Below are 24,968 nucleotides of genomic sequence, written 5' to 3'. Positions count from 1 at the left end.
GGCCTCGCGTGGCTCATCTGTTACTGGAGCGACGAAAGGAACTACCCCTGAACTGTTGGGACTGCAGGGCACCCATAGACTTGGCTGTCTCTGTGTCTTTTTTCAATCTCTTCTAAGATTGTGTCCACATCAGGACCAAATAAGAAATCAGGGTTTACAGGCTGATTTAGTGATGTGGTCTGAATTTCAGGTTTGAATCCAGAGATTCGCAACCAAGCATGTCTCCTGAGCAGGACACTTGTGTTGATGGCCCTGGCTGCAGTGTCTGCTGCGTCTGGCGCGCATTTGATGGTTGCGTTTGTTATGAGCTTCCCTTCTTGGATGAGCATTTCTGCACCTTCTTTGTAGGCCTCAGGCAAATGTTGAAGCAGTTGCTCTAAAGTGTCATAATGTGCCCTACCGTATCTGGCTAATAAGGCCTGTGTATTGGAAATTCTCCAGATATTAGCTGCTTGAGCAGCCACCCTCTTTCCTGAAGCTTCCAATACTTTTGATTCCTTGTCTGGAGGAGGAGCATCACCCGAAGTTTGCGAGTTGGCCCGCTTACGAGCATTTGAGACCACTAGCGAGTCCAATGGCAACTGTCCCCTAATATATGTAGGGTCCACAGGCGCCAGTTTGTATTTTCGTTCAATCCTAGGTTTGATAACCCTTGCTCTAGTGGTCTCTTTGAAAATGTCCCCAGCGTGTTTAAGGACACCTTTTAGCATTGGTAAAGTCTTAACAGATTTCTCCGAAGTGGAGAAAGTGTTGAATAGGAAGTCCTCCTCAACTGGGTCAGCGTGCATGTCCACATCATGATTTAGCACTGCCCTTTCAATTAACGCGTTGAACACAGCCGTATCTTTCGTTGGAGAAGTTTTACCAGGATAAGAGGGAGTATCCAGAATGGTCTGTGACTCCCCTTGGTCAGCAGGGTCCATCCAGGCCGGAGTCACGTCATCCTGATCCGTGTCCACTCTTAAAAAGGACAGGTGACGTAGAAGAATCCCTCTTCTTCTTGAGTGGGATTTTGTATGATTCCAAAGGATGTTCTGACCGTATCTTCATATGATAGATAGTCAGTCTGCTAGATTCGGAGTCGATATGAAGCTTTGACTGGTCATCATACGAGGGCTCCTGATACAAAACATCCTCCTCCATAGGATGTGTCCTTTTTCCCCAACGACACCTTCTTGGTTGTGTCGACCCCAGTCTTCGGATCGAGCGCCTTAGGGCGCGCAGTCGGGGGCAGACCGAATTTTATTGGACGCCCATTGTCTTTAGACAGACCGACCTTCTTCGGGGCCGGCGTCAATGGAGCCCCGACCGATTTTGCCTTGTCGCCAGTAAGTTTATGTCCTTGCGTCGACTTTGGCGTTTGTGGCGTCGGAGGCGCGCTTTTTTGTTTCGGCTCGACGTGTTCCTTCAAGGCGCTTTTGGATTTCGACTCGAGGCCTTTGACGAGCTGGGGTCTGTCGACCAAATGCTTCCGATCAAGAAGCTTCCGAGACTCGAGTCCTTTGTTTGTGTCGCAGTTTGTCGACGTCGTCGGCTCGTCGTGCTTGGAGTTGATGGTGGACTTTAGCGCACCTATCTTCGGCTCGACACTCTTCACCTTCGACCCCGCAGGGTCGTCAACACCTCTTTTGTTCGTCGACTCCGATGTGCTGGAGCTCTTCGACCCGAAGACTGATTTCAGCAGTTTCAGATTCGAAATTGACTCGAGGGCTTTCGGTTTCGTTTTTAGCAACTGGACAGATGGCTCATGTGATGGATTTTTAGCCAGGCCTTGACGTGGGGCTATAGAATGTTCCTGAAGATCTTGGCTAAGGCCTTCTGGCGATGCCTCGACCTGAGCCCTTGGAAGTCTTTGAGTGTCTGTTTCGGGCCCTGCTGGGCCTGGTTCATCGCTTGAGTCATCATTGACGGCTCGGATGGGGGCTAAGTCGTCCCTTACCTCGACAACGTTTTCATCCTTGACGTTCTCATAGTCTTGTTCATAATAGGTGGAGTCATGCTCCGAGCCGGGATCAACATCTGTCCTGGATCCTCAGTGTCGACGACCTCATCGTCTTCTGCGTCTAAGATATTCACCGGGTCGAGCGCTGACTTGGACACAGTATGCCTCGCTGCATGTCGGAGTCTAAGCGTCTTCTTTGACCGTAATCGAGCACAAGCTAGACAGCTGTCTTCATTGTGCTCTGGTGATAAGCACTTGTTGCACACCGGGTGTACATCGAAGTGCGGGTATTTAGAGTTACAAAGGGGGCATAGTTTGAACGGGCTCCGTTCCATCGACGATCGTCACAGTTGCCGAAAAGGCCACGCGGCTCTCTTCGACGTCCTGCTTATGAATAACTGGAACAAGATTTCGGCACCTATCGAAACAATACCGACGCCCCAAAGGCCTTTTGGCCTATAGAAAGTTTCCGAACTTGAGTAAAGAAAAGTACATCCGAACCTAATGGCAGAAAAGAACAATCTGAGGATGGAAAGGATGCCCATGCGCAGTGTAGTCCGGGGGAGGAGCCACCTATCTTGTGATACTTCGAAGACTTTTCCAGGACAACAATGTGCAATCATCCGGACCCAACACTAGGCGGCGATCTATGCACAGATATGAATTCAGCAGCCCAGATGCCTTGAACATGTGAATTATACCTATATAAGGGCATGAATAGGTAAAATTACACTAGGGTCCTAAATAACAAGTTACTTACATTCGGTAACGCTTTTTCTGGTAGATACAATATCTGCCTGTGGATTCCTCACCTTGTGAATATCCCCCTTGCGTCAGCAACATTCGGAAATTCTTTTGTAGCCTCGCGCCGACGTGGACTCGGACGTCATAGAGACACGACATCGCTCGCGACTCCGCTGACGTCACCGACGCCTACAATAGGCCCACGCCGGCGTGATGACATCAGTTCCGCCCTTTTTTCCGTGCCATCGAGGCACACGGACGGACCAATGACAGTAGATATATACAAAGTATACACAGTACACAATAGTCAAGGCAAAACACACAGTGCAAAGCAAATGCAGGAAAGCAATTGAAACATTTCCTTGACAACAAAATAAATATACATTACAATACAACAACTCTGGCGTAGAAGAGTGGACAACGGGGAGGCGGGTGGGTCAGTGAGGAATCCACAGGCAGATATTGTATCTACCAGAAAAAGCGTTACCGAAGGTAAGTAACTTGTTCTTCTGATAGATACATCTGCCGTGTGGATTCCTCACCTTGTGAATAGAGTCCCACAGCAGTCCCCACTCCCGGAGGAGGTTGTCCACTCTTCTAAACCAGGAAATCCTGAAGGACAGAGGGCGCAAAATGGCCGTCCCTCCTGACTTCGGTATCCAAGCAGTAATGCTTCGCGAAAGTGTGGAGGGAAGACCAAGTTGCCGCTCTACAAATATCTTCAACAGGCACACCTCTAGCCAATGCAGAGGTCGAAGACTTAGCTCTTGTAGAATGAGCCCTTATACCCTCTGGAGGTTCCTTACCGGCCAAAGAGTAGCAGATCTTAATGCAGAGAACGATCCATCTTGATAAGGTTCTTTTATGGACCGCTCTTCCCTTCTTGCAACCAGCAAACCCAACGAAAAGCTGGTCCTCCAAACGCAAATCCTTGGATCTGTCCAAGTAAAAGGAAACCGCCCTCTTAGGGTCCAGACGGTGCAGTCTCTCTTCCTCCTTAGAAGGGTGAGGGGGAGGATAAAAGGAAGGTAGGGTAATGGACTGACTCAAATGAAAGGGAGTCAACACCTTAGGCAGAAAAGCAGCCCTGGTCCTGAGAACCATTCGATCAGCATGAATGGTCAGGAAAGGGGGCTTAGAACTCAGAGCTTGAAGCTCACTTACCCTCCTTGCCGAGGTTATTGCAACGAAGAAGACTGTTTTAAAAGGTAAGAAGCCTCATGGGACATTTGTGAAGAGGCTCAAACGGAGCACCCATCAGAAAGGACAAAACAAGATTTAAATCCCACTGAGGCACAATAAAAGGTGAAGGAGGGAACTTATTTGTGAGGCCCTTCAAAAATCTCAAGACCACGGGAGACTTAAAAAGAGATGGCTGGCCAGGCAAGCAGAGAAAAGCTGACAGCGCTGAAAGGTAGTTGGCCAGCAAGGGGTTTTGTTGATTAGCTAATTTACAGCACCATAGGGACCTGCATTACATCATAAGAGTACCCGGATATGAAATAAATCAATGGCTGTTTGGGATTTATTAATTTCTTGAAAAGAGTCCAGTAAAATCAGAACAACACAGTGTTACCACACTAACACCATATATACATTAGATAAGAGAAAAGAACGGAAAGACCAGGATTTTGTGTTATTTGAGAATTATTATTCAAATCAAGCAGGGTACATACATAGATATTATTTAGATATTCAAGGTATTGGTAGTATCATCCTTAAACATATCTAAACATGAAGTCCAAACTGCTCAAACATAAATACAATGATTTCAACCCAAGAATCAGAAGAAAATCAAAGGAAGGTAAAAACACAAAATATGCAGAGATGGACTGAAGTAGTCGACGTTTCGGTCTTTTTTAAGATTTTCACAAGACCATCATCAGGACAGAAAGGTTATATATACAAATGATGACCCTTTAGATTTCTTGAGTATACGTCTATAAGTATTTAAGACGACCGCAACACTTTAAATCGTGGCGTTTGTTCAGGGCAGACACCGATTCTTAAATGCCCAAATATCACTCTTGATTTACATAGGAATGCTGTCAGGGAATCCAGAATGAGTCGTTTTCCCAAAACACTTGTAAATTTCTAATTAGAGGTATAAAACGTGGCCGCATCCGAGAGAGCTTCAAGCAGGTCCAGTAAGGCAACACAAAATCCTGGTCTTTCCGTTCTTTGCTCTTATCTAATGTATATATGGTGTTAGTGTGGTAACACTGTGTTGTTCTGTTTTTACTGGACTCTTTTCAAGAAATTAATAAATCCAAAACAGCCATTGATTTATTTCATATCCGGGTACTCTTATGATGTAATGCAGGTCCCTATGGTGCTGTAAATTAGCTAATCAACAAAACCCCTTGCTGGCCAACTCTCTTTGAACTAACCTTGCCCGAGCCCGCAAGGGTATATTGGGTTGCTCACCTATATATCTACAGCGCTGAAAGGTAGCCCTTCACAGTAGCAACAGCAAGCCCCTGCTGCGCCAGAGAAAGAGCAAACAGTAGTATATCAGATAAATGGGCTCTCACAGGGTCAATAGACTTCTCCCTACACCACTCAACAAATTTCGACCATCTATAAGAATAGATGGACTTAGTGGAGTCACGCCTGGCGGATAAGATGACATCCACAACGTCAGGCGGGAGGGAAAAGGAATTCAGGTTGCCCCACTCAATCTCCAGGCATGAAGGTGTAATGTCTGGAGGTGGGGGTGTAGAACCTGCCCCTCCATCTGAGAGAGGAGGTCTGCCCTGAGAGGGAGACGGAGCGGCCGGTGAGAGGAGAGGTGGAGAAGATCTGAGTACCACACCCTTCTTGGCCAATCCGGGGCGACCAATATAACTTGGGCCCGGTCTTGGCGAATCTTCCTCAGAACCCGAGGAATCAAGGGTATGGGAGGAAACGCGTAAAGGAGCTGACCTCCCCAGCTCAACTGAAACGCGTCACCCAAGGCTCCTTGCATCGGATACTGGAGACTGCAGAATGACGGGCAGTGAGCATTCGCGCGAGTGGCAAACAGGTCCACCCGAGGAGTCCCCCACAACTGAAAGATGCTGTGAACCACCTCCGGGTGAAGCCTCCACTCGTGGTCGGCACAGAACTGCCGACTGAGACCGTCTGCCCGAACGTTCAGAACCCCGGCCAGATGATTTGCCATCAGACAAATCTGATGGTCCTGAACCCAGGACCAGAGACGCAGTGCCTCCCTGCAGAGACACTGCGATCCCACTCCTCCCCGTTTGTTGATGTACCACTTCGCGGTCGTGTTGTCCGTCAGGACTTGAACTGACTGACCGCGAAGGGAAGGGAGGAAGGCCTTGAGCGCTAAACGAATCGCCCGCAATTCTAGAAGGTTGATGTGAAGCAACCTTTCCTCTGGAGACCAAAGACCCTTGACCTCCAGATCCCCCAGATGAGCACCCCACCCTAGAGTGGATGCATCCGAAATCACTGTGGCTACCGGAGGAGGCAGATGAAAAGCTTCCTCTGAGACAGGTTGCCTTCCACGCCCCACCAAGACAGATCGGCTGCAGTTTCTCTGGAGATCTTCACTGACTCCCTGAGATCTCCGTTGTGCTGATACCACTGCCTGCGGAGGCACCACTGGAGTGCCCTCATGTGCCAGCGTGCATGGTTGACCAGGAGAATGCAAGAAGCCATCAGACCGAGCAGGCCAAGGACCTTCAGGACCGGAACAACCGCTCCATTGAAAAATAAAGGGACCATTTCCTGTATGTCGCGAATCCTTTGAGGTGGAGAGAATGCACGACATACAGTTGTGTCCAGTACAGCACCAATGAACAGATTGCGCTGGGAGGGCACCAGGTGAGATTTGGGTACAATTATCGAAAAACCCAATCTGTACAACAACTGGGTTGTCTCCTGCAGATGATGAAGCACAATCTCCGACGACTCCGCTTTGATCAGCCAGTCGTCCAGATAGGGGAATACAGGAATCCCCGATCTTCTGAGATGCGCCGCCACCACTGCCATCACCTTGGTGAAGACTCGAGGCGCAGTAGTAAGTCCAAATGGAAGGACAGCAAACTGAACGTTTTACGGTGGGATCGCATCACTGAGATACTTCCTGTGCGACTTCAGGATGGGGATGTGGAAATACGCATCCTGCAAGTCGAGCGACACCATCCAGTCTTCTTCCAGCAGAGCCTGAAGAACCTGAGCAAGGGTGAGCATCTTGAATTTCTCCTGCTTCAGGTAAAAATTCAAGATCCTGAGATCCAGGATAGGACGAAGCCTGCCATCCTTCTTGGGAATCAGGAAATACCGGGAGTAGCATCCCTGACCCCTTTCCCGCTCTGGGACCACCTCTATCGCACCTTTCCTCAATAGAGTTTGGACTTCCTCCTGAAGGAGAAACAGATGTTCCTCTGAGCAATACCCTTGGCAAGGAGGGTAATTGGGAGGGAATTCCCGAAAGGGAAGGGCATACCCATTTTCTACGAGATTGAGAACCCAAAGATCTGATGTAACCGATTCCCAATCTCGTAGAAAGTGGGTAAGCCGGCCCCCCACTGGGCCTACATGATCCTGAATGGTGGATCTAGGGCTGCTTTTCTGTGGCTGGGGGGTTGGTGGAGGTAGAGGAGGATTTGGGCTGACGCCCTCGAGGACGTGCTCTCTGCTTCCCCCTGTATGATCTATACAAGGTATTCTGCTGCTGCTGTTGTTGCTGCTGCTGCTGCCCTTGTCTACATGTACGACAGGAGCTGCCAAAACCTCTAAATTTCCTGGTCGTAGAGCCTCTGACCTGAAGACCAAGAGATCTAGCCGTCGCCCTGCTGTCCTTGAATCTTTCCAAGGCCGCATCTGCTTTTCTCCCAAAGAGCCCCTCACCATCGAAAGGCAAATCCAATAAAGCAGACTGCACATCAGTTGAAAAATCGGATGACTTCAACCAGGCTGACCGCCTAGTGGCAACCGCTGTGCCCATGATCCTGGCTACAGAATCCGCAGTATCAAGCCCGCTTTGGATGACTTGACGGGCAGCAGCTTGAGAATCAGACAAGGCTTCCTCAAAGTCTTTTCTGCTATCCTCTGGAACCTTAGGGATTAATGAACGTATTGAGTCCATTAGAGCATGAATGTATCTACCCATAAGGCAAGTGGCATTAGTAGATTTCAGTGCCATACTAGCCGAAGAAAAAGTCTTTTTAGCTATTTGGTCCTGTTTCTTGGCCTCTTTGTCGCCAGGCACCTGGGGAAAAGCCCCAATCGACTTTTTAGAACATGCAGCCTGAATCACCAAGCTCTCAGGAGACGGGTGTGATGACAAGAATGCAGGGTCCTCAGGAGCCACCCTGTATCTCCTAGCCACGTTCTTGGAAACTGCAGGAGCAGAGAAAGGCTTTTTCCATACCTCCATAATGGGTTCCTTTAAGGCTTCATTAAATGGAAGTAAAGGCTCCACTGCCTGACTTGGAGAATGAAGAACCTCAGTCAGTAAATTCGACTTAAATTCGACAGTAGGCAAAGACAAACCCAAAAGTCCAGCCGCCTTCTTCATGACTACATGATACGGTTGAACATCCCTGGAGGGAGTATCAGATCCCGAAGGCAAAGACCATTCCGGGGAAAACTCGAGAAAACTTGCCTCTGCCAGGTCGTCGAAACTGCCCCCATCCAGCTCACCTTCCTCCATGTCAGAAGTTAGACTCATCAACCCTCTGTTGTTCAAGCAGACGTTGAGCTTCTCTTCGAGACCTGAATTTGACTCTAAGTGCAGCCGAATCCAAAGCCGAATCCGACGGCGCTGGAGCCGACTTCGGAACCGAATCCGAGGGCTTAGAAGGAGGATCCATAGACTTGCTTGGAGCCGGTGACGTCGGAGCCGGAGTCATCGACTTCGGGCGGGCCGGCGTTGATACCGGCGTCGACCCTGGTGGAGCTTGGTACTGCCACAGCGAAGTCGGGGTTGGCATGAATGGTGCCGGAGCATATGAGTGAGGAACACCCAAATTAAAGGTCATAGGACCCATGGGACCCGATGACGCACCAGATGGGAACCATGATCTAGAGAAAACACCATACATCGTGTTTAAAAAGGCGGAAGGGTCCTGACCTGGTGTCGGGAATGGTGGATGCTCAGGATGACCACGAGGTAGGTTTGAATCTGTTTCTTTAACAGGATTCGAAGACTCTCCCTCAACAGGAACTCCATCTGCGTCATCCGGAGTAGGAGAATGAGCCGGAGACGGAGCCGGAGTCGGATCCGGAACCGGAGTCGGAGAATGGGCCACCGACTCCGAAGGCGAAGCCTCTCCTTCATGATCCGACACATGTGGAGGAATCACCTTCGACTTCACCCTCCTGGGAGACCTTGATCTTGAACCAGACTTATCCCCTGAATGATGACGGGATTCATGCCTCCTCTTATGTTTTTTCCAAGAACCGGAAGCGTGGTCAGACGAAGACTTCGAGGCCGACGCCTCACGAGACCTCGACCTGGATCTCGACTTCGATCTCTTCGAGTGCTTCGAAGACTTTCTAACCTTACTTGCTTTAAGCTTGGCCACCAGGAGCTTCGATTCCCGCTCTCGAAGAGCCTTCGGATTCATCTTCTGGCACGATGAACAACCTTCAATGTCGTGATCCGAGCTCAAACACCATATGCAGTCTTGGTGAGGGTCTGTAACGGACATCATATTCCCACATTCTCTACAAGGCTTAAACCCTGTCTTCTTTGTCGACATGACAATCGAGCAAAAAGGTCAGAGAATGGAGAATCGAGGAAACAAAGTAATAGGATACTAGAAGCTACAGAGTAACCCGTTAAACCGTTAGCGTCGACGACGCGGAAAAAAGGGAACTGATGTCATCACGCCGGCGTGGGCCTATTGTAGGCGTCGGTGTCGTGTCTCTATGACGTCCGAGTCCACGTCGGCGCGAGGCTACAAAAGAATTTCCGAATGTTGCTGACGCAAGGGGGATATTCACAAGGTGAGGAATCCACACGGCAGATGTATCTATCAGAAACGCTATACAACAGCATGGTTTAGGAGTACCAACTATAAAATATTAGGTTACACGCCTCAGACCTTGTCATATGACAGATGTGTGAAATTCTAAGACATTGTGTTTGTTTAAATTTTCTTTACTCTCTTTTTTTATTGTGTTTGTTTTATGTAACAGCTTTTCAGCGAACACTGTTGTTTTTATAAACTGCGAGGGATCATGTTAATTGATTTTCTGTTTGATTTTATTTGTGACCTTTTATGATTAATACATTTGTAAAATGTTGTTAGAATTCTGATTACATTGCTCATTTCCCGGCCCGATCTGGTTCAATCTTCTTTATTATGGGTGAGTGAGCTGGATAAGTGCGATACCCGGTTGGTATGTAGTGTGCAGATTGTATGACGTGGGGATAATATCATTTTGTCCAAAGGACTTTACTTTCTACACACTGATAATACCCACTGCCACACGCGGATACAGCCACTCGAACACACAGCAACTCTCATACACCCACTCACAGACCAACTTGCACTACGAAACAGCCACCGACGGCCAACCACAAACATACCCAGTCACACACTTATACAGCCACTCACAAATCCAGGTCCGCACGCCCCCACACTCATTTCTATGAAAGCCCCGAAGATGTGACAGTCTCTGGGGCTACTATAAGCCCTGGGAGAGTGGGGCTGTGTGCACACACCTTCTTTTCAAACCCCAATTCCCCCCAAGACTAGGACCACCTGGTGGCCAACTTAAGTAATAGTGCAGGAGGCGCCATTTTGTTTTAAAATTTGGAAGAATTCGCAAACCCACAAGCAGATTTTTTGTCCCTGAATGCTTTTTAGCCGTAGTGCGGTCTCTAGTAGACCCATGCACCAAGGCCAGGTGCTCAGGGTGTCCCTATCCTGACCCCTTTTCTTTTTAATAATCTTGTTTGTGGGAATCTGCATTAAGCAGAGTCCAAAGATTGCTGCCAACACTTCTTGGTTGAAATGTTGGCAGCCAATCAATATTCAGTAGAATCCGGGACACCACTGCAAGGTCTCGCATCCCCAGATCTGTATAATTTTTAAACTCAAGTATCTGTGAATTTACTAAACATCAAATTTACAAAGCATGCTTACTGTAAAAACATCTACCTTTCTGACATATTTGATGTAATTCCCTTAGGCGGCTCAAGCTACAGTTGTGTTAAAAAAATTAAGAATCTTATGGACATAACATGGGGGAACTAGTTTGGGGGCCTCCTTTTTTCCTCATGCCTGCTTGACGGTTCACCACAAAACTATCAACAGCAGCTGAACAAAAAAATTTAATTTTAAACATTTCGTAAAGATTCGTTGAGCAGCATCGAACTTATTTGCTAAACAAAAAACCTTTTCCCATTGAAAGTTTGGTCACACTAGAACTACCTACTGGCTATCGCCAGTAGGAAAGAAGCCAGCAGATCGCGCACCGGGAAGAACGCCGAAGAAGGAGACCCTAGAAGAGAGGAGGGAGGAATCCAAGCAGAAGGAGCAACGCCGAGTAAGAACGTGCCAACCAGAGAAGCGGGAGAAGTCCAAGTGAGGAAGGAGCCACTTCACAGCCAGTTAGCCAGAGATACCCGCCACGTCCCTGAAGGGTGGTGGCTTCGCCAAGTAGAAACGATACAAGGGGCAAAGTAAAGGAAAAGGGGTAGAAACAGGAAAAGGGGGAAAAACTGAACAGAGAAACAGAAAAGTGGGGGGTAAAGGGAATTTTATAAAGGAGGTGACTAAGAAGAAAAGACCCTAAACAGAGAAAGGAGGCAAATAAAGAGCCTAACGTGGAAGGAAGAAAAAGTGAGAAAGACAGTATTACTCCTCTTATGAAAGGAAAGGAGAGTGACACACAGAATTGCAATGCTTATTTAGGCTACCTGAATGACATTGCTATAGATTAACCCACAGAGACTTAGATAGTTGAACGTGCACCTCTGCCAAAATAACCCAAATACCCCTAACCCCATAAAACAAGGACAGACACTTACCTGCTTCTTTGCTTTTATTGAGGGTGCTGGTGGAGAGGGCCTCTGGCAGACCTGGAAGAGAATAAGACTAGTGAAAGACTTGAACAAGGAATGTACCTACACTACAAATAAAACAGCTGTATACACCTAAATAAAGGAGTTAAAACTCACAGTAAGACTACTCTGAGTGGTCTTTTGGCACTGATTTTCAACAAATGGTCACATTTGGTGGAGAATACGGGCAAACTCCTACCATTGAAAAAAAAATGGAAGCCCTAATTGAACATCTTGTACAAGGATAACAAAAGCTCAAGTGGGCTTTTGAACGTCAAATGACTTAAGGCCAGGCTGACCAAGAGTTGCTTCGAGACACTAAAAACCCAGACAGTCCAACTGGCTAAGTTGGCTCAGGAACAAGTACAAGCGACCACAGGTTCGACAACATACAAATCAATCCCTCCCAACGCCCAGATGGTGACCTTACAAAAAACTGTTACCCGGCAACAACCTTGATGCCTTTCTGACGAATTTCGAACATACAGCAAGAGGTTTTGCGTTGCCCTTAGAAAGATGGCCTTAAGGGGTGTGGCCGAGCCGTTAGATGGCCGCTTAGTGGAGTGGCTCCGCCGGCTGAGCACATTATCCGGCATTTATCCAACATCTTGCTACCGCAGAGCTGACGCTGTGAAATTGCGCAGAGCCGACGCGGTCAAATTGCAGCCTGGTCCGGCTGCAGAAGTCGTGGGAGGAGAGACTGACTGAGCGACCCTGCCAAAAAAAAAGTAAGGCTCCTGGCATCAGCAGCCCTGAGTGTGTGTGCAAATAATGGGAGCTACCTCAGCGGGAGGGAGAGGGCCGGTGACCAGAAAGCAAAAAATGAAGGTGAGGGGGCCCCTTCTGCAGCGGAGGTCTTGTGTACTGCAAGACCAGGGAGTGGCGCCGTGACCGCATGCAAGGTGGAGGCCCAGCTGTTAAACCCCTCACTGAGCCAGAGGAGTGGCTGCTCCCTACCTGCAGCGGAGAGGCGGCGCAGCAACGCGACCAACATCCTGCTGATTCCTGCTGCTGTGCCCGCTGAAAGAGCTGCGATCCCGTGAGTGGGGAGCGGGGGAGACTCCTCTGCCCGGGAATTACACGGCCGGGCGTGGTCCGCTGGGCCTTTGGAACTCGCTGACTGCTGGCCTTATGCGGCGTCCTGTGACCAGTGTGAGGATTTCCCCCCTCCTCCCCCAGCCCCAGAAATCCTGCAGATACAGCAGCACAACTGTAAGTGAAAAGATGGTGCCGGGACAATGCTCGCTGCCAATTTCATTGAAGCGGACATGCTGGGGAGGTTGCGTGTATTAATTGTGGCATCTGTGACAGACCCCCTACTGCCTGCTTTGCCTGAGCTGGAAGGTGAGATTGAAGGTCCTGCCACTGTGGGGCAGCCTCCGACATAGCTTGCACCCAGAATCGACCCCCACGCATGAAGCTGCGTGCGCACTGAAGGCCATTGAGGGTTGGCAAATCTGCGTATTTAACACCACACGCACCCCGCTGCAGGCCACGGATTGCGAGTGTGCACATCGCTGCTGGTGTCCTCCCCTGGCAAACAGAATTAGCCAGACACTGAATTGGGCGTTTCCATTAACAGGAGGCGGGAGGTGCTGCATTATCCGCGGGGTCAGACAAAATGAAATGCGCCCGAGACCTGCACATAAGCACTAGGACTAACCTGTGAGTTGGCATACTGAACTGATACACGACTCGACCCGAGTGTTGATGCCCCAAGAGCTTGGCCTGCTCTGGAGATGCGGGAAGCAGATTCCTTTGGATTGCTCCAGGGGCTGCTTACTCAAAACCAGTGGCACGACTAGTGTAAGCAGTGGTGGCTCCTGTATCACATACCACCTTGGCGTCCTCCCCAGCGTCCCCTAGGGGCGGCCTCGGGGGTTGGGGTCGCCATCTCTGCGCACTGGGATGAAGCGTCAGCGCTGGAGAACCACCATGGGGAAAGCGGATAACAGACAAGTCAAAATCTCCTTTGAGAAACGTGCCACCCGCTTACAGGACTCCAAATCTACACCAATAATGATGGTACTCGAAACACAGCTAGACTTGGAACAAGATGATGTCAGAGCTATGATGCGGGAGGTGAGGGGCAGCCTGCAAGAAATAGATTCCAAGATTGACTCTCTGGCGCCAAGGATGGATTAGGTCTCCCAGAAAGTGGACAAACATGAAACTGTAATTGACACTGGAAACAAGGGTACCGGGCTCGGACAACAGTCAGGAGGAGACACAGGGGCGCCTGCTACGAATGGACAAGGTGCTGAAGGTCATCAAGGTGCGCAACAAAGACATTGAAGCGAGGTCTAGAAGGAACAATATACGCATAACGGGCATTCCAGAGTCCAGAAGCATCCATAATATGGAGCACTGTGTGGAGGGGCTGTTAAAAGAACTGTTTCATATGGAACGGTCTCCAATGTTTCTAGTGGAACGCGCCCACAGCACTCTGGAACCTAGCCCCCACCCCGCAGCGCTCCACCACGCCCAATTCTGGCCAGATTATTAAACTATAGAGACAGAGATAGCGTTTTGCAGATGGCCAGAGAGAAAGGGGACATTCACCACCAGGGCAACAGCATTGCGTTCTACCCGGACTTCACCCAGGGCGTCCAATCTGCACGCAGGGAATTTATTCCAGCCAAGAAACTGCTCCAGCAGACAGGCACGAAATACGCTATACTGTACCCCGTAAAGCTTAGAGTGCAAACTGAGGGTAAACCCCTAATCTTCACTGAAGGAAGCGCCGCTCTAAAATACTGCAAGCAAAACGCCAAGAAGCAACACAGCCGTGACAGGGAGACCTCTTCCTCCCCAAGTAACCAGCTAAGTGATTATGACTAATGCCTGTTGGATGCGAATCCATTCTGTGGGCATGCTGTGTAACTTGAAGCCACATATATGCTTGAATACGCTCCCCATTGTCCTGTGCCTTGGGGGCTCATTGTCCGATTAGATCATAATTTTCTTGCCTGCTTGGAGAGGTGTGGTGCAGCGGCAGGGGAGCTGACTTCGGAGCACAGGGCTCACGGTTCGATCCCCTGCTCCGGCGGCAGCTCAGCACCGTGTGGCTCTGGGCAATAGCTCACTTAATTTCTATGATAGCCCCCAGCGCCTTGAGACCCGTAAGGGTGAGTAGTTGGCGCTTTGAAAATATATTATTTTTTTTCTTGCCAGTATTTTTAAAAAAATGCTCAGCTAACCTGTTACTATGGATGATTCCCTGTTGCCCTGTGTTTCGAGGGCCTTCATGTGAAGTAAGTTGTTCAGTATGGGATGCACAACCTGATTGGGGGGTTAGTGTGGGTGGTGGGTGGGCCGGGAGGGTAATCATCTGTTATCGTTTGTTGCAGTCTGAGCTAGACCTAAGAACACGCCGTCATCCAATGACGGGTACAGCACACTGTCTGCAACTGAGGCTCATACACTATGGCAACTCCTTGTGAGACTAAGACCCACACACTAGTTCATTGCTAAAAATGGCATTTAAATGCCCAAACTCTCCTGCCTCACCTGGAAAGTGCGTGGTCTAAAAGACCACCGAAAGGCACGACTGGTACAGTCCTACTTGGCCAGACATGGGGTAGATATCTGTCTCCTGCAGGAGACCCACCTCAATGAAACAGCTCGCTCTCGGTTAACCATCAATAGATTGAGCGAGGTGCACACAGCTAGCTACTCCAATTACTCATGCAGGATAGCGATTCTGATATACAGAGGAGTGCCCCGGAAGACACAACAGACAGTATGTGACCCAGAGGGTCACTGAAAGGGTGTTTACTTGTTACAACGCATTTTTTACAACGCACTACTGTTACAACGCATCCATTACAACGCAGATACTGTTACAACTCATGTTTTTACAACGCATTTTTTTACAACGCAGGTACCTTTACAACGCATACCATTACAACGTAAGTATTGGTAAGTATATAGTTATATTTTAAATGTTATATGTTTGGGGTTAAGGGGTATTTTTAGGGGTTAGGGTCAGTATTGGGTCTTAGGGTAAAGGGGTATTTTTATGGGTTAGGGTCAGTTTTGGGTTTTAGGGTAAAGGGGTATTTTTAGGGTTCAGGGTCAGTTTTTAGTTTTTGGGTAAAGGGGTATTTTTAGGGTTCAGGGTCAGTTTTCAGTTTTTGGGTAAAGGGGTATTTTTAGGGTTCAGGGTCAGTTTTTAGTTTTTGGGTAAAGGGGTATTTTTAGGGTTCAGGGTCAGTTTTTAGTTTTTGGGTAAAGGGGTATTTTTAGGGTTCAGGGTCAGTTTTCAGTTTTTGGGTAAAGGGGTATTTTTAGGGTTCAGGGTCAGTTTTCAGTTTTTGGGTAAAGGGGTATTTTTAGGGTTCAGGGTCAGTTTTCAGTTTTTGGGTAAAGGGGTATTTTTAGGGTTCAGGGTCAGTTTTCAGTTTTTGGGTAAAGGGGTATTTTTAGGGTTCAGGGTCAGTTTTTAGTTTTTGGGTAAAGGGGTATTTTTAGGGTTCAGGGTCAGTTTTCAGTTTTTGGGTAAAGGGGTATATTTAGGGTTCAGGGTCAGTTTTCAGTTTTTGGGTAAAGGGGTATTTTTAGGGTTCAGGGTCAGTTTTTAGTTTTTGGGTAAAGGGGTATTTTTAGGGTTCAGGGTCAGTTTTTAGTTTTTGGGGTACAGGGTAAAAATAAATTAAATTTAATTTTAAATTAAATTATTTATTAGTAAATAAATTAAATTAAATTACTTTGCATTATTTTTGGGGTTGAGGGTCAGTTTTGAGTTTTTGGGGTACAGGGGTACAGGGTAAAAATAAAGTTATATTTTTTTTAATTTACAATAATTAATTTTAATTATATTTAAAAAAATTACTTAATTTTTTGGGGGGTGTTTAGGGTCAGTTTAGAGTTTTTGGGGTACAGGGGTACATGGTAAAAATAAAGTAACATTAATTTAAATTTAAATTAATTAACGGAAATTAAATTATTTAAAATTACATTAAATTATACTTTTAAAATTAAGTTACTATTATATTATTCTTATTAACATATACTTACCAATACTTACGTTGTAATGGTCTGCGTTGTAAAGGTACCTGCGTTGTAAAAAAAAGCGTTGTAAATACATGCGTTGTTACATGATCCGCGTTGTAAAAACCGCGTTGTAACAGTATGCGGAGTAAAAGTCCGCGTTTTAACATCATATATCCCACTGAAAGACCAGGGACTATTCCCATTGTGCGCTGGATCAAGACTGATTCGCATATGGCAGGGTCCAAACTGGAATGACAAGGTGAACAAAAAAACGATGGATTTCTCTGTACTGGGGTGAATGTATGACATTGTTCTGCATTCTGTCCCTCAGTTCTTTTTGCATTTGTCACCCCGAGTGGGTCGGGCATGCTCAGACGCGAGTTCCATGCTCTCCATGCCACGTGAATCAAGCTATCATGGCTGAAGAGGGTGAAACCCCAAAACCGGTCCTAGGATGCTTGTTTCCAGTCCAGGGAGGACCTGGCCTGGCAGTTCGGGCTGGACTGTTCCCATTGGGCGCAGGGTCAAGACTGATTTGCATATGGCTGAGCCCAAACTGGAATGGCATGGAGAACAAAAAAAAGATTGATTTACGCCCAGATCTCTGTACTGGGGTGAATGTATGACATTGTTCTGCATTCTGTACATCAATAGTTCTTTTTGCATTTGTCACCCAGAAGGCTGTTTTATCATTTTAAAAGGGTATTATTTCACCAGCCACTTATTGTTGTCAACACATACAGCCCAAAACGAACAAGTTACTTACCTTCGGTAACGCTTTTTCTGGTAGATACAATATCTGCCTGTGGATTCCTCACCTTGTGAATATCCCTCTTGCGTCAGCAACATTCGGAAATTCTTTTGTAGCCTTGCGCCGACGTAGACTCGGACGTCATAGAGACACGACATCGCTCGCGACTCCGCTGACGTCACCTACAATAGGCCCACGCCGGCGTGATGACATCAGTTTGCCCTTTCTCTGGCGCAACAGGGGCTTGCTGTTGCTACTGTGAAGGGCTACCTTTCGGCGCTGTCGGCATTTCTCTGCTTGCCTGACCAGCCGTCTCTTTTTAAATCTCCCGTGGTTTTGAGATTTTTGAAGGGCCTCACTAATAAGTTCCCTCCTTCACCTTTTATTGTGCCTCAGTGGGACTTAAATCTTGTTTTGTCCTTTTTGATGGGTGCTCCATTTTAGCCTCTTCACAAATGTCCCATGAGGCTTCTTACTTTTAAAACAGTCTTACTCGTTGCTATAACCTCGGCAAGGAGGGTAAGTGAGCTTCAAGCTCTGAGTTCTAAGCCCCCATTCCTGACCATTCATGCTGATCGAATGGTTCTCAGGACCAGGGCTGCCTTTCTGCCTAAGGTGGTAACTCCCTTCCATTTGGGTCAGTCCATTACCCTACCTTCCTTTTATCCTCCCCCTCACCCTTCTAAGGAGGAAGAGAGACTGCACCGTCTGGACCCTAAAAGGGCGGTTTCCTTTTACTTGGACAGATCCAAGGATTTTCGTTTGGAGGACCAGCTCTTCGTTGGGTTTGCTGGTTGCAAGAAGGGAAAGCCGGTCCATAAAAGAACCCTATCAAGATGGATCGTTCTCTGCATTAAGATCTGCTATTCTTTGGCCGGTAAGGAACCACCAGAGGGTATAAGGGCTCATTCTACAAGAGCTAAGTCTTCGACCTCAGCGTTGGCTAGAGGTGTACCTGTTGAGGATATTTGTAGAGCGGCAACTTGGTCTTCCCTCCACACTTTCGCAAAGCATTACTGCTTGGATTCCGAAGTGAGGAGGGACGGTCAATTTACTCGCTCTGTCCTTCAGGATTTTCTGGTTTAGAAGATGGGACTCCCTCCTCCGGGAGTGGGGACTGCTGTGGGACTCTATTCACAAGGTGAGGAATCCACACGGCAGATGTATCTATCAGAAGAACAAGTTACTTACCTTCGGTAACGCTTTTTCTGGTAGATACAATATCTGCCTGTGGATTCCTCACTGACCCACCCGCCTCCCCGTTGTCCACTCTTCTATGCCAGAGTTATTGTACTGTAATGTATAATTATTTTGATGTCCAGGAAATGTTTCAATTGCTTTCCTGCATTTGCTTTGCACTGTGTGTTTTGCCCTGACTATTGTGTACTGTGTATACTTTGTATATATCTACTGTCATTGGTCCGTCCGTGTGCCTCGATGGCACGGAAAAAAGGGCAGAACTGATGTCATCACTCCGGCGTGGGCCTATTGTAGGCGTCTGTGACGTCAGCGGAGTCGCGAGCGATGTCGTGTCTCTATGACGTCCGAGTCCACGTCGGCGCGAGGCTACAGGAATTTCCGAATGTTGCTGACACAAGGGGGATATTCAAAAGGTGAGGAATTCACAAGGCAGATGTATCTATCGGAAGTAGACAATCCAATTTTTATCCTACAACTCTGGCACAGGGTGCAGTCGAAGGGAGAAGCTGCAATACTTTGGGGTGGAGATTTTAATATTGTGCTGACACTGACAATGGACAGGGAAGGGGTAGCCGGGACTCCCCATCCTCAGGCGGCAGAGGCCCTGAACAGTATAATATTAAATCACTGCCTGGTGGACTCATGACGAACATTGCACCCTACAGACCGTTCGGGGACGTTTATCACACAACACCATCAGGCATGGTCTAGACTTGACTTTTGGTTACTAACTGGGGACTATTTATTATTTATTTATTTATTTTTTACACTTATAGTGCGCGCAGATACCCACAAAGGGTTTCCCGGCGCCATGGCTACGAGAAAAAGATACTGAAAAGCAAAGTACTGTCACAGATCAACAAACCACTAGTAAACACAATCATTTATTAAACAGCCAAGTTTTAACTTTTTTCTTGAAGCTGGCAAAATTTCCCTCTTTGCGCAAAGCTAAAGGGAGAGAGTTCCAAAGAGCTGGTCCCAGGTGGGAGAAAGATTTACCTCCCATTCGGGCCAGTTTGAATCTGGGAACCACGAAAGTTGCTCCATTTAAGGAACGAAGATTCCGTACAGGAACATGGGGCCTGACCAGATTCTGCAGGTACCGAGGTGCGGTTCCTGCCCTGATCTTGAACATAATGGTCAAGGCCTTAAACCGGACCCGATTTTCAACTTTCAACCAGTGTAGGTCTCTAAGGTGCTTCGAAATCCTTGCTGTCCTAGGGATCTTACATAACAGCCTGGCTGCGGAGTTCTGGACCAATTGAAGTCGTCTGACTACGGCTAAATTGGAGCCCAGACTAGCACATCTGCGTTCAGGAAGTCACATATCATGCACAGACTATTAGACCATGCACCAGTAGCTTGGCCTCTCTGTCCCAAAGCCCTGTCCGCAGCCATTCCCCTGGCGCTTACCCCCAAACGCGCTACTAGATGCGGCTTTCCACAAAAGCATTCGAACACACATCCGGGAATACTTTGAACACAACACTGGGTCTTGGCCACGGAGGGTGCACTATGGGAGGCGTTCAAGGTGGAGATACAGGGTGTGAGAAGTTGGCCTGATATGCAGTGCTCACTATTCTAGTGATCACTATGTATCAGTCCAAACGACCCTTTTTGATGATTGGTTGTAAGTCAATCTTATAGACCAGCTATCCTAGTAGCATGGACAAGAGCAGTCTTTAGGCTAAACTCCAGAGGGCGTGTTAAGCCAGCTGTTATACCATCACATATACCCCTTGAACACCAAGTGAAAGGACACCACAAGTTATGAAAATAAAGGGATATTTATTTAGAACACAATAGCCCTGGACTCTTTATGAGGACAGGGCGCTAAGCACAATACAAAGGTCTTAAAGAATTTCTGAAAGTCGCACAATTTACACAAATGCCCGAGGGGCACGGAAAACCATACACTACAAAAGTGTAACGCGAAATTACTAGCAGGTAAGTACTACTCTCAAAGACTTTAGAAACGCTAGGCCTACAAAGCTGAACCCTTGGATTAGAAGCAGGAGGCCTAGGGACGTCGTGTGCAGAGTGGAAACTCTCAAGCGTAATGCGGGACAAAGTCTATGGTTGCTAGAAATTACAAAGTAAGTGTTCTCGGGCGAACCCGACTAGGTAGGTCAAAAACGAAAGTGAATCTAGACACTTAGAGAGTTGGTCTACGCTGGAGCACCGTGGTACTCGGTTTACCTAGCCCAGGGGCTGCGGCTGCATAGGGTTCAAGTGTCGTCGGGTTTCTTCGTCGACGAACCCTGAGCCTGAAGTGGAAGTTGCTGGCAGGCGATCAGTGAAGATGTTCCAGGCCGATCCAAGGACTGGATCAGCTGAAAAGGGTACCTGTAAGCAGAGGGGACCAAGTTCTGAATCACTAGCCAGTGATTAGATGGGCACCAGGATGGCACCGGACGAAGTCACCTCGACCAGGTGAGTGGGCGACGCTGGGCTCTGCAGTCTCTCGGACCAGGAGGCGTTGTCGGCGACCAGGATGGAGGTGCGAGCTGTCCCACGAAGGTATCTGCTGTCGGCGATGCTGGACCCAGGATTGGGGCAAATGCATGCCCACGCGGTGGACTCAAAATGTTGTCTGGAGTGGAACAGGAGGGTCCGGGGTGCTCCTCTGTTGGAGGGGAGCAAGGGCCAGTCTGGAGCAACCAGACCAGCAATGGAAGGGTCGTCGTTAGTCGTCAAGAGGGCTACAAGCCAGCAGGCAAGTGGCCGGACAACGCGGTGAGCAGCAAAGAGCAGAAGGGCCCCACGCAGATCTCGTGGATGTTGGGGGTTGGACTTCGGTGCTGGAGCTGCTCAGGGTTAGGGCTTCTCAAACCCCAAAGCATTCACTCGAGGATCCCTCGGCGGTCGTGCTGGATAAGCGTAGTGCAGTTCTGAAGATGGCCGGTCCCTCGAGGTCTCGTCACACCCACGGATCTCAGCTGGGCTGATGATGTAGGTAGAGGTCCGAGGTGCCAGGGAAGCCGGTTCTCGTCGTGCTGGTCGGTCTGATTCCGGAGTAAGGACGTGCAGCAAACCGCAGTGTTCTTAGTTGGTGCCCGCAGATGCAGGGTGACTACTCCTTAGTCACAAGGGAGAAATCTTAGGAATAAGTCTTGAGTTCCTTTCGTAGAAAGTAGTTTCAGGATTCAAAGATCTAATTTGGAAGGGTCCCCGCTCCGACCTTTATACTAAAGAAAGGGGCTGGTACGGGACTAGGTCCTGCCAATGGGTGGGACCAGGAAGGGGGGTGGTTACACCCCTCTCCCATGCCGGACTTTCGCCAGCTCAGGGGCTGGTGTGCCCCTGGAACTGGTTCAAACTGGCAGATGCACAGTGAGCACCGGGGTGCCACTTGCAGTCACCTTCCTATTCAGCCCTGCCTACCTAGGATACACAAAACCCTGTCTGGGATGGTGCTAGCACCGCCCCTGACAGGAAAGCCTTTGTCCAAGCTCCCCTCGCTGGAAGGACTCCCAGCTGCAGGGGGTCAGACTTGTGTCTGTGGTGGCAGCATCCATTTTGTGATGCTGAGGCTCGAGTTAACTTTAACCGGGGTTCACAGTTACATACATGTCGTGTCCCTCTAGAAGGGTGGAATGCTAACCCCGTCGCCAGAATTGGCGAGGGGTTAGTATTCCAATTTGTATGGCACCTTACTCGACATGTTTTGATAAAGCGATACCAAAGATAGCAAATAACCGCGAGGATTATAATGCACTTAAGAGTATATGGTACGCGTTATCATAGAACAGCTATTAGGACTTGTTTCCGCAAGCTGCAGACGGGCTCAGCTCATGCCAGAGCACCATCTCACATAATTCCAAGCACTCTGCCTTCAGGATTGTTAAGGCCTGCCATAGGAGTGACTGATAGGAATACATGTGTCCATTTTAGGGTTAGATATAGGTATACTATATCTACAGCAAAGGGTGATTACACCACCTTGCCCTAGCTGTCGTGCAGCCAGTTGTGTCAGATTTAGATGGCCAGCCAGGGGTGGCATAATACATACTGCAGCCCCTGGTAGGCCCTGGGTACACCTATACCCTGAGTTACAGGGTCTGATAAGGTGGCCCAGTACCAATTGGTAAATGCACCTAAGGTACACGTGTCAATTTAGTGAGAGAACAGCAAGGCTGTGGGTCTGATTAGCAGGCCCACAGCCAGAGAAGTCATAAACCAATGAAGCAAAAAGCAAAAATCTGGGGTGATCATAGGATTGCAGACCCTACTCTCCTACACAGGGACATTGAATCGCTGGGCAATCCGGAGTGCTCCGTGATATTCGAGGTAGTCTGAACAGATTGGAAAGGGAACTACACACTCTAGAGACAATATTGCAACTCACCATCCCCCTCTATATATGCAGTAAACTGACAGCGTTTCCGGAGGCAGCAGAGCAGAAGACTAAGTTCCTACATAAACACTCAACATCACGATATTACGGGGAGGGAGACTGGCTTGGTAAAACGTTTGCCAATCTATTGCGGGCGCCCAGAGTGTCCCAAATTTATTACCGAACTGGCAGCCGTAGATGTGGCAGCAGTGCACTCTTAGAATGTAAACTAAAATAATATCTGTCCCCTTCTCTGTTCTGCTCTTACTGAGTACATCTATCTGTATCGTTTTTTTGAAAAGTTTAGAAATGCATTAGTGTCTAGTATCTGTGTGTGGCAGATCTAACCGTCGCCCACGCTTTGTTTGTTGTTCGGGTCTCCGGGGGGAAAAGAAGAAAAAATATATGTACAGTACTACACAGGCAATACAGGCGCGTTCTGTATTTTGTAAGAAATAGTAAAATGTTTATATTATGTATGTGTTAGTCTATGAGCTTTCTATTTGTGTCCTTATTTTGCGGTATATTATGTGTTTTTTTGTAAGAAATGTCTGGCATCTATGTTTTATCACAACTATCAGAATCTAATGAATGACTTATCTGTTTGAACACAAGTAAGAGAACTATAAATAACATAATTTTTTTAATTGAATTATAGATATACAATGATGTTGCCCTGATGAAGACGCTTTGTTTGCGTTGAAACGCGTTGGCAGAAAAACATCAACTGTGGGAATCATCAACTTTTAACTTTTTCCTTTGGCATTAGAGACTACTATAATTGAATTCTGTACTCCTATCGTTTTTATATATTTCTGTATCTGATTGCACATGTCTATCAATTTTTTATCAATGTGATTACATTTTATGTATATCTACATGTATTGTGTTTAAAAATTATTTCTTTTACTTGTGTTCATTTTGGGTACACTACTTTGTTGCCAGCTGTCTACATTGGTTTTGCCTGGATATTTTTCTATCCAGCAGTGCACTCTTCACCAGATATTCTTACAACCATGAGATATTTTTATGCCCAACTCTACACTTCCAACTCCAGCCCGACTCTATCCTGCGCAAATACTTTGACTATGGAGTTAATATGGTTAGAGACAGCACACCACGAGTACTTGGAGGCTTCATTTGCAGTGGAGGACATTAAACAGATAATTGACGGCCTACCTGCGGATAAGGCCCCCGGAGCGGGTGGCTTGTTGGCTACATTTTATAAAGAATACTCAGAGCTATTGGCACCACAGCTCTTGGCCGTATACCAGGAGGCATTGGTGCCCGGCGGCTTGCCTGCCTCAAAGCGTGAGGCCATTAATATAAATACACCTGACAAGGACCCCTTGAAATACAACTTGTGCCGCCCACTCTCCCTGAAATTTGGATGCAAAAAATGTTGCTAAACTTCTGGCTGCCCAACTCCAACTGCTACTCTCCCTGATTAAACACCCGGACCAGCCCAGTTTTATACCAGGGAGGTTCACCTCCCACAACCTCCATCTGTTGCCTTAATACACTACCTTGCACCACATGTACCGGCAATCGGAGCACTCCTGGACGCTACTAAGGCATTTGACTCCTTAGAATGGGGGTTCCTGTTCATATTCCTCCAGAGGTTAGGCCTCAGCCCTGTTTTTATCCAACAAATCAAACTGCTCTATACTCCAACCATGGCGCGCCTCAAGGTGAACAGCCTGATTTCAGAGCCCATAGCTCTCAAGAGAGGCACCAGACAGGCCTGCCCATTGTAGTCTTTACTCTAAGCCATAGCCACCAAACCGCTTGCAGCCAGGATAAGACATGCACACCTCAGCATTGGATTTACAACGAGAGGTCTCACGGTGTCACTATACGCCGACGAAATTACTTCATATATGGTAGACCCCAAAGATAACTTCACACCCATGACGAGGGAACTGGTGCGCAATGGGGAACTCTACGGGGTGCGAATAAATCTATTATCCCC

The 24,968-nt window shown here is 47.8% G+C and overlaps 1 protein-coding gene across 1 annotated transcript in view; it reads right to left on the bottom strand.

The window, feature by feature from the left end:
- TDRD6 (tudor domain containing 6) overlaps positions 1-24,968 on the bottom strand; it is a 2,323,386-nt gene that overhangs the window by 1,230,767 nt on the left and 1,067,651 nt on the right. The window contains exon 14 of the mRNA XM_086926239.1: positions 11,682-11,732. Within this exon, the coding sequence (XP_086782365.1) occupies positions 11,682-11,732 (51 nt within the window). The remainder of the gene's footprint in view (positions 1-11,681; positions 11,733-24,968) is intronic.

The sequence above is a fragment of the Lissotriton vulgaris genome, chromosome 6 (genome assembly GCF_964263255.1).
Source record: "Lissotriton vulgaris chromosome 6, aLisVul1.2, whole genome shotgun sequence".
Lineage (NCBI taxonomy): Eukaryota > Metazoa > Chordata > Amphibia > Caudata > Salamandridae > Lissotriton > Lissotriton vulgaris.
Note: the sequence above shows the minus strand (reverse complement) of the source record. Positions and strands in the feature narration are given on the sequence as shown.